The sequence below is a fragment of the Colletotrichum siamense genome (assembly GCF_013390195.1).
Source record: "Colletotrichum siamense strain Cg363 chromosome Unknown KSG_Cg363_contig04, whole genome shotgun sequence".
In the NCBI taxonomy this organism is placed as follows: domain Eukaryota; kingdom Fungi; phylum Ascomycota; class Sordariomycetes; order Glomerellales; family Glomerellaceae; genus Colletotrichum; species Colletotrichum siamense.
The window spans coordinates 5,771,205-5,784,123 of record NW_023501017.1 but is presented as its reverse complement, the minus strand read 5'-3'; the positions used below and the strand labels follow the sequence as shown (position 1 = coordinate 5,784,123).

Sequence of the window (12,919 nt, the reverse complement as noted above, 5' to 3'; positions counted from 1 at the left end):
TAATCAGTAAACATACGTACATTGTCAACTACCTACCCACCCGCTTGACTGCCAGCCAGGCCGATCCCTGGGCACGCCGACAGCCACGAGATACGCCAGGAGAGGCCTCAGTTTCCACATATCAAGCGCAGACAACATGGCGGCTCCGTTGCATGCAAGGTGGAGTAAATTCCACTGCAAGGTATCGATTTCAAGTGGTGATGCCTTGCCGTTGCTGAACATCCATCGGAGGGTTTGCATACCTCTCTGTAAAACAAGGGAGAAGCTTTTGTCATCCAGTCTAGTTGAATGTTTGATCACTCTGATAATACGAGACGCCGGCGTCTGATTGCAGATGAAATATATCCTGAGCGACGGACATATACTAAATCCTCCCGCTCCAGACGTTGATGACATAGAAACAGTAATCGCGGTAGACATGAGGGTTCGAAATGCTTTCGTTGATATGCCGAACGACCAACTTTTCTGCGACCCTACTCCCGCAAGTGGACAATCAGGTGCGTGCACTTTCTCCGCAAGACTTTCTGCAGTAACGAAAGCTGAACTGAATCCCCGTTTGATTTGTTTCCTCATCCGTCGTGGTTTACATCGACAGCTAAACATGTTGTCAATGGTCGACATGCTTCGGCGGTCAGTTTGCAATGAGCCTGACGATTGTTGGTCAATACCAGCTTCTCTACACGCGAGGCGCAAGGCATCTGGTTTAGTCAAAAGCCGCCTCAAGACGATTTGGGAGTCGGAAGAAACAAGCGCAGAAACGACCTCTTCAATTCGGTTCTCCATACGAGTGAAATAGAGAGACGACGCTTCCATGTGCTGCTGTGCCTGTGGGACGAAGGTATCAAGCGATAGACTCAATTGTGAAAAGCCATCGGAAAGCTTTTTTATTGTGTGGTGATCTTCGTTCGAAACTTGCCGTAGGTTATCGAGCTTGGTATTGAGTTCGGTCCTCGTTGTCGATACCTCGTCTCCAATGATTCGAGAAATTTTGCCGGTCTGAATAGATATCGCGCTGAACGCTGTTAGTTCATCATTCCTCGTAACTGTCTCATATATGACGTACAGCTGAGTGACCTGAAGAGCAGACTGCAACGCTTTATTTGCCTCCGACAGCTGACTTTCCAGGCGATCGAGATGCCCTCGTCGAAACGGGTATGTCACCCGATTCGTGCGGTCTTTGATCCACTCTGAGATGGACTTGGAAGGGTCCTCGTTCACCCTCACTTCATCGACGAACGTGCGCAAGACCGCGAGCTCCGCATTTGCAGCCATCATGGCCTGCTCGATGGCTGTGTCATGCCCCCTCGAAGCCGTGGCAATATTGTTTCTCATCGCTTGTATCTGATCCACTGTCCCTTGCAAGGATTGGCACAGGCGAGAAGCGGAGGCGATTTCGTCCTTGTGTCCCTTGATTCCGTCGAGGTATTTGGTGATCCCCGAACAGACCTGAAGACCCAAGGACACCACGCCGACAACTGTCCCTAATAATTCGGCCATCGCACATGAGGATAAGTCGCGCGAGCTGCTGAGGAATTAAAATGACTGGGATCCCAACCCAGCGATGGTCACGCCCTTCGATCGAATGTGAGGAAAACCTGGAGAATCTGAGTGGAAGCGTCAAGAAGAAAAACATATGGGAGATGGGAAAGAAGAGCAAAACGACAGAATTTGCCTCACGATTCCAACCACAGGATCAGGCTGGCGAATGAGAGCTTATGCCAATGTACGTAGGCGGGGTAGCTATCATGCAGATGCACTGCCCGCGAGGCATAGCGGTCCGCCCAGTTGCGTCGCACAAGTCGGTCGTGTCCTTCTCTGATTGAACATTTAACTGCCAATGAGGCGACTCTCCGTGGGCATCCCAGTCACGAAGTCGACGGAATCAGCCTTTGCGGTGCTCTAAGCCACGATATCACGGTGGATGAGCAGTCCTTTGAAACCAAACATTACATATTACTTAATGGTGCTTTCAGTGTAATCTCTTCAGCCTAATATTATGCCATGCACCAAGCCTCCCGTAGTTCTGGCCCATGTGCCCATCTCACGCCCCATTAAGCCGTTTCCGCTTACCCCGGCCCATCGTTGAAGAACAGTCCCCTGCGCCCGTTCAATGTTGACCATACCTTGCCTTCTTCCGATCTCCAAAAATACTGATTTCGCTAGTCACTGATCATGATCCGTCACGGCCTCGCATGCAGCCACGTATAAAGGCCACAAGAGCGCGTTTGCGGGTCCCCCAGAGGCGATGACCGCCATGCAGCTCTCCAGAGACAAATGAGCGTTCTTTTGAACTTCGGGATGACTCATCGGGTAGCCATAGACAGTTCGATGTAGATAAACCAGTGCGCTATGGCGATAGGCCTGAGCATTATGAACCATGGCCTCGAGATGCTGATGCTGAGCGTTCCCATCTTCCTCCAGAGACATCAAGATGTTGCTCGGGTCGACGGATGGTTGCCAGCTTTGAAGGGCCTTTTCTGTCGATTTTGTTATCGACTCGTATTCGACTCTGAGAACGGCTGCTTTGGTCCCTTGATTGGCTGCGACGGCAGCTTCAAGATCCCCCTTCAGCGACATTGCGATGCTGAGACGGTACAACACTGGCCATAGGTCGCCCACTAGCCCCATGAAAGGATCCGCGTGGGTGATGTCGTTGGGCTTCGAGGAGGTCATGACTGCTAACGGGTATGTGTAGTCTGACACCGACACCGCTGAAACGGGACTCATCCCAAGTGATAAGGACGAGATGACGTCGTAGTAGTGAAAGGCCTTTGTATGTTGTCAGTTGAGCAACTCTAATGTGTCCCGCCATGTCTCCGTACCTTCTCCAGAAAACAGACTGAAGTACTTCGTTCGGACTCGGGGATGGAGCTGATGACCAGAAACGCTGCTTTCAAGTGTCCGACGAACATGTCAGGGGCATTAGACGACGTGAGCTGGGAAGTTAGCGGTAATACTCCTTAGTTCCAGCTCAAGTATCGCACTTACTGCCTCATAATACGCCAACAGCATAACAGTTGCGAGAACCTCTTCATGCTGGCACTTCCACTGCACCAGCTCGAAAGCACCTTTGGCCGCCAAAGCTCTATACTCTGACGAGTGTCTAGACTCATAGACGCCACTATGCTCCAAGTGACCACAGGCAAAAGCACAGATCGCATAGAAGACAGGTGAGTTGTCGTAGGCAAGGGGTAGGATGAGGTCCTGAAAAGAGTTGTGCGGTTGTTCGACAAAGACGATGAGCCGTGACAGGGTGCTGCAGAAGTGATGCAAGAGCTTTCGACTTTGTAAGTCTGTTGTCAGGTCGGAGAATATTGGGAAAGGTAGCTCAAGTGACAGTGACATGGGGTCTACTGAGCCAGATCGGGCTGATACTGAATCGTCGAAGATGCTGTTGGTGAGGATTGAGCAAACCTCTGACTCGCTGCTGTTTCCAAAAGTGTCGAACAACTCCATTGACTCGTCTAAGTCCATGTTGCAGGAGTTTACGTCCAGCTGCGGAGAGACCGTGAGGTCAATGGTCTCTTCAGGTGGACGGCTGGGAGTTGGTTTTGTGACTGCGAAAGTGTGGATGAACCCCTCCTCCGGCTTGAGTTCTCTTCCCGCAAAGATGTTTCGAGCCTTCTTGGATGATGGTGACGTCCTTTTGGTGGTCTTCGACCATTTCGGCTCAATAACTTCATACGTGCAAGTCAATCCCTTGAGGGAGCAGCGCGTGCACTCGGGCTTGCGCTCGCAACATTTCTTCCGCGCTTCTCTGCTGTACGTTGATTAGATCATTGCGGAACCAGGTAGGCCAACGGCGCCATACCATGAGATGCAACCTGGCTATTGTGTTAGTAACTAATTCTTGAATCACGATTTCTAGTTTCTTGTGAGATGTTTACCTGTTTTGGTTCTTTGCCTGCGGACATTGGGTGGTAGAGACTTGGAAACCAACATGGCCACAGTAGATCTTCAGGAAAAGCTGAGCCACATCAAGCCCTAGCTTGGGAGCCAAGGTATGACATGGAACCAAATAGAGAGTCCAAATAAAGGTGCCCTGACTAGTCCATGGGCGGCGTACTAACGGTTCGTTTTGAACACTCTCTCCCTCATTTGAGCTAGGTAAGACGTCGTAGTCGGGAACAAGGATGGCATTCAAACTAGGTTGATCCCATGATCTTCACTTTCGGGACTCGATATTGCGAGGCCATGTGGGCGCCATGTGGCAAGCCCAGCTGAACTCGACATCAGACGGAGGTGAGAGAGAGCTTACCCCTCCTCAGCCACAAATTGGGATTTGCACGCACCCTTGGGCTCTAAGCTCCCAAAACGAGGCAAAGATCGTCGTCGTTTCGTCAGTATCGGGTCTGCAGAAGCTCATGTTGGTGGTACGGCGTGCGGTGGAATACTCCTTCTATGCTCCTTCATGGGAAGTCATGCCCGAGAGAGGCGCTAAAGTGGTCTGTAATACCGTGCCTGAACGAAGGTCATGCATAAGCTTTGCCCCGTAAGAAGATTAAGCTGGGAAACAAAAACCGGATTCTCCTCTCTGGCCTTTCCTATCTTGTGCTCAAACACGCCCAAAAGGTGTTTAGCTCAGGCCGTTGAGCGGCCGGCACTGCATTACCCCACAAGTTCCATGGGCATTTTGACAAGCATGAACATGGCGTCAACATCGGAGACGCCAATTGACGTGACAGCTCTGAGATTACCATCGGAACTGGGGCAATGCGGGGAACCACACGATCTCACCCCCGACTCTCACCTGTAACACGGGTGTATCCGTCCCTGTAGGCAACAATTATGCAGCGGCCAATCACGCATCGTCCTGCGTAAATACGTCGAGATACGGGGTGGACGGCCACGTCTACCCCAGCTTCGAACCCCGCAAGCCGGTGTTTGTCATTATTCCATACGCCCGGTCGAGAAGGAAGACTAGCAGGGAACGGACGCCTGGCCAGTAGGAGGCTCAAAACCCGGCGCGAAGGTTCAGTAAGATTGTTGAAACATGCTTCTTATTGGGCAGACTGAGCTCCAATAGAGGCCGTGTCTGCGACCAAGACAACCTGTCACCGGGCATAAGGAGCCCTGCTAAGGTGTGGCTCAACATGGAGGCCGCTTTGAGCTCCCCCGGGGCCCGAAGAGATCTTTGGTGGCTGAACACGAAAGACAAGAGGCAATAGATCTTCAAAATGCCGTTGCATTTTGATGTTTGTTCCACTGTGGCGCTGGGCTTTCAGTGGCTAATCGGAGGTCCCGATGAATTGTTTGAACAGAAGCAAGCTGAATCAACTCAAACTGGCCTGATTCTACCCTATGACCATCATGAGACTGTGGCATCGTCTGGCCTGAAGATCCGCGCAGTATTCGTCAGCCCGGTACAGACAGTGTCCCCTTTCATTTGCCACGGAGACGACAGGCGCAAGACAATATGCTTAATGATCGGTTATATTGCATATCGGCACATTTCTGAGATTAGACCAGAATAAGACTCGTCTATGGTCTGCCACCATGATAAGGGTACATGTACCTGCCCAATTGCGAGTATTCGTAACAGGTGTAAGCGAGACACATCTAAGCCGGGGGCTGTTGTAGTCATGTATCTGTACCCTCCCTACCAATCTAGAGTCCGCAAAGAAGCCGACACTGTGGTGTTGACCAAAGAGGAGACAAAATGATGGAGGACCGTTGGTTCCGGTCGAAAAGTCTTCGGTAATCTCGTGTCTTATGCACTGCAACCCACCACCGTTTTCTCGCACTTCTCGTCACATCAAGAAGCGAAGTGGCTGGGATTCGATCCTTGCACGGAGAAATTGGCCTCGCTAAAGGCATCCTACGCCACATATCTCGGCCGAGAGACACTGAGTTCGGCATGGATCCCGGCGTGCTATCTCTCCCGATTCCCCACGGCGGACGGTTTCAGACGCATCTCGGGATTTTGCCGATGTATTCTCTCACTAATAAGTCACTAAGTCTCCGATCCAGACCCAAACAGCCAACTGGGCGCCATCTCTCTGTCAGTTCGGAACCCTGCGCAGGCCGCGCTGATGCAAGCAAGGACGTCTCCGAAATGAAATTTCTTCCCGACTATCCCAGGCCCATAGTGTGCGTACTTGGCAGAGTTCGTCATGATTTGCTTGGATACCGCTGGCACGATAGGTTCTTCTATCATGCACCAACATGTATCCGTGATGAACTGGGCGCCAAACGCTTCCAGCACATCGAGGTGGCCCAGCTTCAGTGCTTTTTGATAGATGTCGCGACTCGTTGTGATGATGACGGCAACGCTAGGCGACTTCGTCTTGTTCCTGCAGAGATCGGCGAGCTGTGCAAACTCCTCTACGGAGAAATGGGGGTTTCCCAAAGATACCATGTCCAAAGATGGATCGGAGGCGGTATTGAGTTGCTTCCAGGCCTTTCGGAGGCCGTTGACGTCAACGACTACCCGACCCAGGGACTCAGTTTGTCCGTCGAAGGAAGCTGCTTCCGGGGTAATCGCTCTCATGTGGAACATCGGCGCTGAGGAAGTTGTCGCAAATCCAGCGCCGAAGGCTTTCAGGTCGGACATTGTGGGGTTCGTCTTTTCCATGCCGACGATGAAGGGTATCTTTCCGCCAACGATGTCGCCGATGTGGTAGCCAAGAAGCGGGAATAGTGACTGGTCATGCCCGGAAAGTTGAGGCACTTCGATGATGATCTTTGGCTTCCTTCCCTCCGGAGTATGACAACCTGCATATGGTGCCCTGCCGGTCAAGGCGATGAAGACGTCGAGGTAATCCGGGTATTTCTGCGTGTGTGCTCCGAGGACGCTGTTCACAAAGACGACAGCATTTGACTCGGACCAGCCGACTTGCTCTCCGGCCTTGGGCTTGCTATCGAGGAGGTAGGGGGCACAGGTGAAGCTGAGCTTGGCTCCGAGCTTGAGATAAGCCTCGCCGATCTTATCTCCTATGATGACTGCTTCTGAATCGGTGCCAAGCTCCTTCCATCGAAGGCGGTCGACGTTGAGTGAGTTGCAAGTTGAAGGCACCACAAACTGTCCACCGAGTGATAAAAGGTGCTCCGGTACATGAAGACTGCTCTTTCCGTTGTAGGCACACGCATCAATGTGAACTTGTGATACGTCCACGAGACATTTCGCTTCTTGCAAAGCGGCAAAGGCGACGATGATTTCCATCGCAATGCGGCTTGCCTCTCCTCCCTGACCGGAAAGAACCTTCTCATCGGACGTACTTAGGCTGATACCTCTAGTGCTCCGGGGCTCAAGGGGTAGAGCCACCTGGTTTGGCATGATTAACAACTGCTTGTCGCTGATGTCTACCTCTGATGCCCCACGCAACTTCTCGAAGTCCTCGTTACCTTGCAAGAAGATAACGGGTATGCGGCGATCGAACATGGCCTCAGCGACCATGACACCTAGAGTAAGAATCATCTCAGGCTCCTGAAATATCAAAGCTGATGGTGCATTGCCGGTGAGAATGAGCTCAAGGAGTGCCCCACTGCCGGAACAGGAGCCCCGACCGCAGGGGATGGCCAGGACCTTACCCTTCACTGACGTGCCAAGCAGTAGATGATGAGCGTCGACGACAACGCCGGTTTTTGGGTCCACACCCATCATGAAGCTCAGAGGCACATCCGAAAAGACAAGAGGGCCATGAAAAGAGCCCGGGATGACGCTGAGTCCTCTCGTACTGGAACCATTCATGATGACTGTTGGACGGGTGACTGTTGACTGTCGAAAGATGAATGTTGAGGTGAGCAGTATATCAACGCCCAACACCCTGCTATACCGCTTCGGGATTACCTTCCTTTTCACCTCGTCAGTCAATGAAACGGGAAGAACACGACGAGATCAACGAGGCTCGGTCGGAGACTCCGCACCTTATCGTGGGCCCGGGGCGGATCCCCGCACGGGCTTCGGGTAGGGTTTCCGGCCGGCATCGGTTCCGATAGCTTGTAATCGAGCTGAGCGGCTATTTGGTGATTCATTTTGACTTACAGGTCTTGTGCAACCCTATGTTGCGTCACCGTCCCTTTGTCACACAGCTGAACAGAGGCGATGTATTGCTATCAAACCTAGGTCACAAACCCCTAATCATAACTGAAGAAATAGCTCTTGTTGACGATGGCGTGAGGAACGTAGACATGGGGACAATCGTAATCCCCAACTGAATCGCAAGGATCACTGTCCTCATTGCAAAACCTTGGAACAGGAGAGTCCCCTTGCTCGTTCCCGTCTTCATCTTGACGCATGACCCACTCATCCTTGAGGACAGACTTGCTAAACCCATGCCTAAAGGCCAAGATTTCCATCTCCTTGGCCTCAAAATGCCTGCTCATCAAAAGCTCATCGTCTGTCACAATTCGCTTCCCATTTTTGCCATTTTCGGCTCGCATACGCTTCGTTCTCGTCCTTTCAAGGATCTCTCTGGGCTCCGTCGGGTAGCACATAGACGCTCCTGCCGCATCGCGACTGCACAGTGGCACTAGAGAGCGCATCTCAACTGATGTCGTCATTCGTTTCAACTGTTCCTTTCTCATATACTCCTCTTCCCCAAGAAGCTTGCTCAATGCCGGCTTCCAGAGAAACGACATCTCTAGGCCCTCGAAATCATACTCCGCGCTGGGAAGATCGGTGTCGTTGGCGATTTTCCTCAAAGAGAAGATGTGTGGAAGCGGCGAAATGTCTGCCCATTGATGACTTGGAGAATACGGCGGTCGGTCCTCTCGCGTCGCTCGCTTGTGAGAAGCTGCCCAGCCACCTCGGAAACCATCGAGTATGTCGCCAATCTTGTAACGGCGCCGGTTGAACAAGACCCGTTTGTCAAGGTTGCCCAAGCTCGCGAAATGCTTCTCATTGAATACAGCGCGTTCCCCGTCGTCGGATAGTCGATCAAAATCGAGCATGAGTCTTTTCTCATCAACCCTGATGAATCCGCCCTTGGGCGTCATGATAAAGAAGTCCAAGCAGACGTGCGTGATGCGGCTGTATCGGAGGTGGTTTGAAGAAAAGACGCGCTCGGTGATTTCCTTGAACGTCCGAGATACGCGCCGAAAATTGAACCAGACGCGGGGCAGGTAGTCGCAATCCGTGATGCTGCCGATGATCATCTCCCAAAGCTCCGGCGGGAGATACGCTGCGCCGCTTCTCTGCATATCGACCGACATCGTATTCGTGGAACAGCTGGGAACCTTGCCCGGCGGTCAATTTGGGCCCCTCAATTTGAAAAGACGTGGGAAGGATGAGAAGTTTGTTGACTTGTTTGTTGGGAGGGAGGAAAAGGAATGTGAGCTGAGATGGATTTGAGCCTGTGTTACTTGAATGACGTAGGCAACGTGGCCCACCACGAAGCGACTTTCGTTGCCCTTTGAAGCCGAACTTGCATGATTGCGATAAAGACACAAGCTGGCGGCTATGAGAATTTCGCTTCACAAGGCTTTGCTCATGTGCGTTGTTTGCCAGACAGGGTCGTCGTCGACTTGCAAGATGGAAAACCCCTGGCGCTCCCAGAATCCGATGGCGCCTTCGAGGAACGGATGAGTGTGGAGATACAACTTCTTCATCCCTGCATCTCTTGCTCTTTGCTCCAAGGCAGCGCAAAGTTTCGAGGCCAGTCCGGCGCGGCGCCAGACTGGGTTGACGTAGAGTCTGACAAACTCTACGACGCCCTCGCGGCCGAGACCGAGCTCAGGAAAACGGTCGTCGTAAGGCGCATAGCCAATGGCGGCGATGATTTGACCGTTGCCGTAAGCTGTCAAAAAAGCTCCGTTAGGGTTGTCCAGGTAAACCTTTGAAAAGTTCGCAAGCTCCAGTTGAGCATGTTGGTTTTGTGATTCCGCATCTATCCACGGGAACATAACGGACCTGGCCTGTTTGATGAATTCGACGATGGCCGGGATGTCCTCGGACCTGGCAGGCTGAATGGTTATCTCCATGGCGACTGTGCGAATAGCTCAAGGGCCAAGTTTGATGAGTGTCAGGACGAGTCTTCTTTTAAAAATTCAGAAATTGAGATTGAGCTGTATGTGTAGAAACGAAGTTCAAATTAACACGATGCCTTGGCACATGAAAAATTGCTCTAATCTGCTCTAATCTAAAGCTCGAAGCTCTTATCAGATCGTGACCCTCTCGAGCCCCGCAAGAGTGGGGATACACTGCATCGACCTTGATGGAACGGACCGCCGGCCAGGCCTGCGGCGCGCTATTTTTTCGCTACCGAGCACATCCTAGACTGGAGGCAAAGCTTCTGACATGATTCGGATAACTCATGGCTGCCCATAGAGGATTTTCTTGATGGCCTGTTGATCAACATTTGCACCACACAGAAGAATAACACTCGTCTTTCCTGCCAAGTCTTTCGCAACTTTGTTGAAACCCGCAAGGGCCAGAGCAGCTGAGCCTTCCACGATCATGTTCTCCTCGAAAGCAATTGTCCTCATCGCCTCGGCAATCTCGTCTTCGCTGCACTCAATGACTTGATCAACAACAGCCATGGCCACGGGTAGTGTAATTGAGTCTTCATCCATCCCACCGGCAACCGCTTCGGCCAACGTGGGGAAGTGATCCGTCTCGACAACATGACCTGCAGCCATTGACTCCGCGAGTGCTTTTGAGTTGATGGCTGACACGCCAAAGATCTTCGTCTTGGGGCTGAATGCCTTGATCACGGAGCCGATACCACTGATGAGGCCGCCCCCACCCATTGATATGAAGATGTTGTCCACATTGCTGCACTGCTCGAGAATCTCAAGACCGATAGTTCCCTGGCCGGCGACAATATCCGGGTCATTGTACGGCGAGATGTACTCGTAAGTTCCCGAAGCGGCGAGTTTCTGGGCATATTGTTCGGCCAGCCCGGTCTCCGCTCCATGCAAGATGACCTCCACACCATACGACTTAATCTTCTCCAGCTTCGCAGGGATCACGGTTTCCGGCAGCACAACAGTGACGTTCCTAGAGAGTGCATGTGCAGCGCATGCGGCTCCGATGCCATGGTTCCCCGACGATGCCGTAATCAGCCGGCCCCCGGCTGCCTGCGCCGAGAGCTTGGACGTGGCCCCTCTCAACTTGAATGATCCGGTGAGTTGGAAATTCTCTCCCTTGAACAAGACTTTGACGCCATATTTCTGGCCTGCTTTTCGGGCCGGAATGAGAGGCGTTTCGTAGATGTGGTCGCGGATGCGGCTTCGAGCTTGAACAGCCGCTGCTGCTGTTTCGACGTAAGAGAGGGCCATGCCAGCGGTAGCGGGGTCGAATCCGATGGATGGCTATCAACAAAGGTGAAACAGACGTTTGAATTGTCCAAAAACAAAAACGACAAACCTCTTGTGTTCTTTTATCAAGATGCAAGCTATTTGTCTCTTCTTTCTCACCCCAAAAGCCTGAGTTGAAGGAAACCTGTCTTGGTACTTGTAGATGCAGAAGAACAGCTTCAACCCCACTGAGTGAGAAAGACACAACTCTACTCTGATTGGCCTGGACGCATAAGTATCCTGTTTCGGTTTAGCGTGGCGCCCTGCTCATGTCTTTGCGCCCTCCTCTTGTCAGCGTCACCGTAGTTCCGAAGCCGCAGCTTGCCAATCCCATGTCAAAAGTTTTCTCATCCGAACGAGAGGAGACACAGAACACAGGGCTGTCTTTTGCGTGAGCCAGTGAGTCACTGCGAATCCATGGAGCCCTCGAAAAGACGACGCACAGGCTGCACAGAGTGTCGCCGGAAGAAGTCAAAGGTGGGTAAATGCGTCATTTTAGCAGTGAAGTCCCCAGCAGCTGCTGCCCGTCTATCGGACTTTACAGGCTGATAAGGACTTCAGTGCGATGAGAAGAAGCCAGTGTGCACACGATGCACGAAATATCCACGGCTCTGTTCTTATGAACTGAGCATAAAAACGACAGAGTTCAAGGTATCTAAGCCGTCAATACGGAAGGTAGGTTATTCATGTCTTGGATTCAGTCCCTATTTGCGACTAACAGGCCTAGAAATCAACGTCCCCCAGTAGCACGGGTTCCAGTGCATCCCAGTTGACTGCACCCCGGCCATCATGCACCCCTCCAAGCCCCAGGTCGCCAGCATCATCTCTCTCAGAGTATCGGTTGACACCATTCCCTTCAATTCAGTCCACTCAGCACCGCTTCTACCTCCATCATTTCATCACCCACACCGCAACTATCTACTTCCCTCTTCAACCTGATGCCTTACTCCATTTTGCAATACCAGTGGCAGAAAGCAGCCCTGCCATGCTCGCAGCCATCTTAGCCGCCAGCTGTAATCACTTCTTCAGATTGAGAGGCTTTCAAGATGCGCGGAACGCAGCCACAGAAGCAACTGTCCAGAGCCTGTCACGGCTTCGTGAAGCTATCCCGACGAGCAGATTGAGGGGCGAGAGCCCGGCCTTATTGGCTACATCGCTAATGCTAGCGACAACCTGTCTTTGTGTCGGAGATACAACTACATACAGACAACATCTCAACGGAGCTCTCCATATTGTTCAGAGGGACGGCGAACAGCATCAGTCGGATCCTTTGTGGTCGCTGGGCCTCAAGTGGCTCACTCACTTGATCCTGATGAACAGGATCTCTGGGCTGCCGTTGCCCACACAACAGAAGACAGGAGCACTTGACTGGGCTCCGTTACTCATCAGTCTTCCTGGGCCGGGGCAGATCGATCCTGTAACAGGTCTGTCGTTGGACATCGTTACGATACTTGACGAGATTTGCGACCTATCTGACACGCCCTCTTCACCAACGAGACAGTCAGCGTCACCAGATCAAAGCTTGGAAGAAGACCAGGAGACAGACTCGGTTTTCGCCGTTGATTTCCCCAGGGAACGGTCACTAGAAGTACTACTCCTGTATCTCAAAAGCCAGACGCCATCCCCTGACTCCTGGACGGAACTCGATTACAGCCACTACATGTTCATCAACGCAGCCCTT

At 52.1% G+C, this 12,919-nt stretch overlaps 4 protein-coding genes across 4 annotated transcripts; all 4 read right to left on the bottom strand.

Annotated features, from left to right (window-relative positions):
* Nucleotides 1-2,163: 2,163 nt before the first annotated feature.
* Nucleotides 2,164-7,690, bottom strand: ARA1-3 (L-arabinose-responsive transcription regulator ARA1; the record flags this gene model as incomplete). Its single annotated transcript, XM_036639316.1, has 5 exons — nt 2,164-2,769; nt 2,823-2,936; nt 2,989-3,760; nt 3,812-3,824; nt 6,166-7,690. The coding sequence occupies 5 exons, from the start codon at nt 7,688-7,690 to the stop codon at nt 2,164-2,166; spliced, it is 3,030 nt and encodes a 1,009-aa protein (XP_036496271.1).
* A 386-nt stretch (nt 7,691-8,076) lies between these two features.
* Nucleotides 8,077-9,153, bottom strand: CGCS363_v007466 (uncharacterized protein; the record flags this gene model as incomplete). The annotated part of the gene is made up of 1 exon (XM_036639315.1): nt 8,077-9,153. The coding sequence occupies one exon, from the start codon at nt 9,151-9,153 to the stop codon at nt 8,077-8,079; it is 1,077 nt and encodes a 358-aa protein (XP_036496272.1).
* Nucleotides 9,154-9,414: 261 nt separating this feature from the next.
* On the bottom strand, nt 9,415-9,921 carry yjgM (putative N-acetyltransferase YjgM; the record flags this gene model as incomplete). The annotated part of the gene is made up of 1 exon (XM_036639314.1): nt 9,415-9,921. The coding sequence occupies one exon, from the start codon at nt 9,919-9,921 to the stop codon at nt 9,415-9,417; it is 507 nt and encodes a 168-aa protein (XP_036496269.1).
* Nucleotides 9,922-10,251: 330 nt separating this feature from the next.
* On the bottom strand, nt 10,252-11,220 carry SRY1 (L-threo-3-hydroxyaspartate ammonia-lyase; the record flags this gene model as incomplete). The annotated part of the gene is made up of 1 exon (XM_036639313.1): nt 10,252-11,220. The coding sequence occupies one exon, from the start codon at nt 11,218-11,220 to the stop codon at nt 10,252-10,254; it is 969 nt and encodes a 322-aa protein (XP_036496270.1).
* Nucleotides 11,221-12,919: the final 1,699 nt, after the last annotated feature.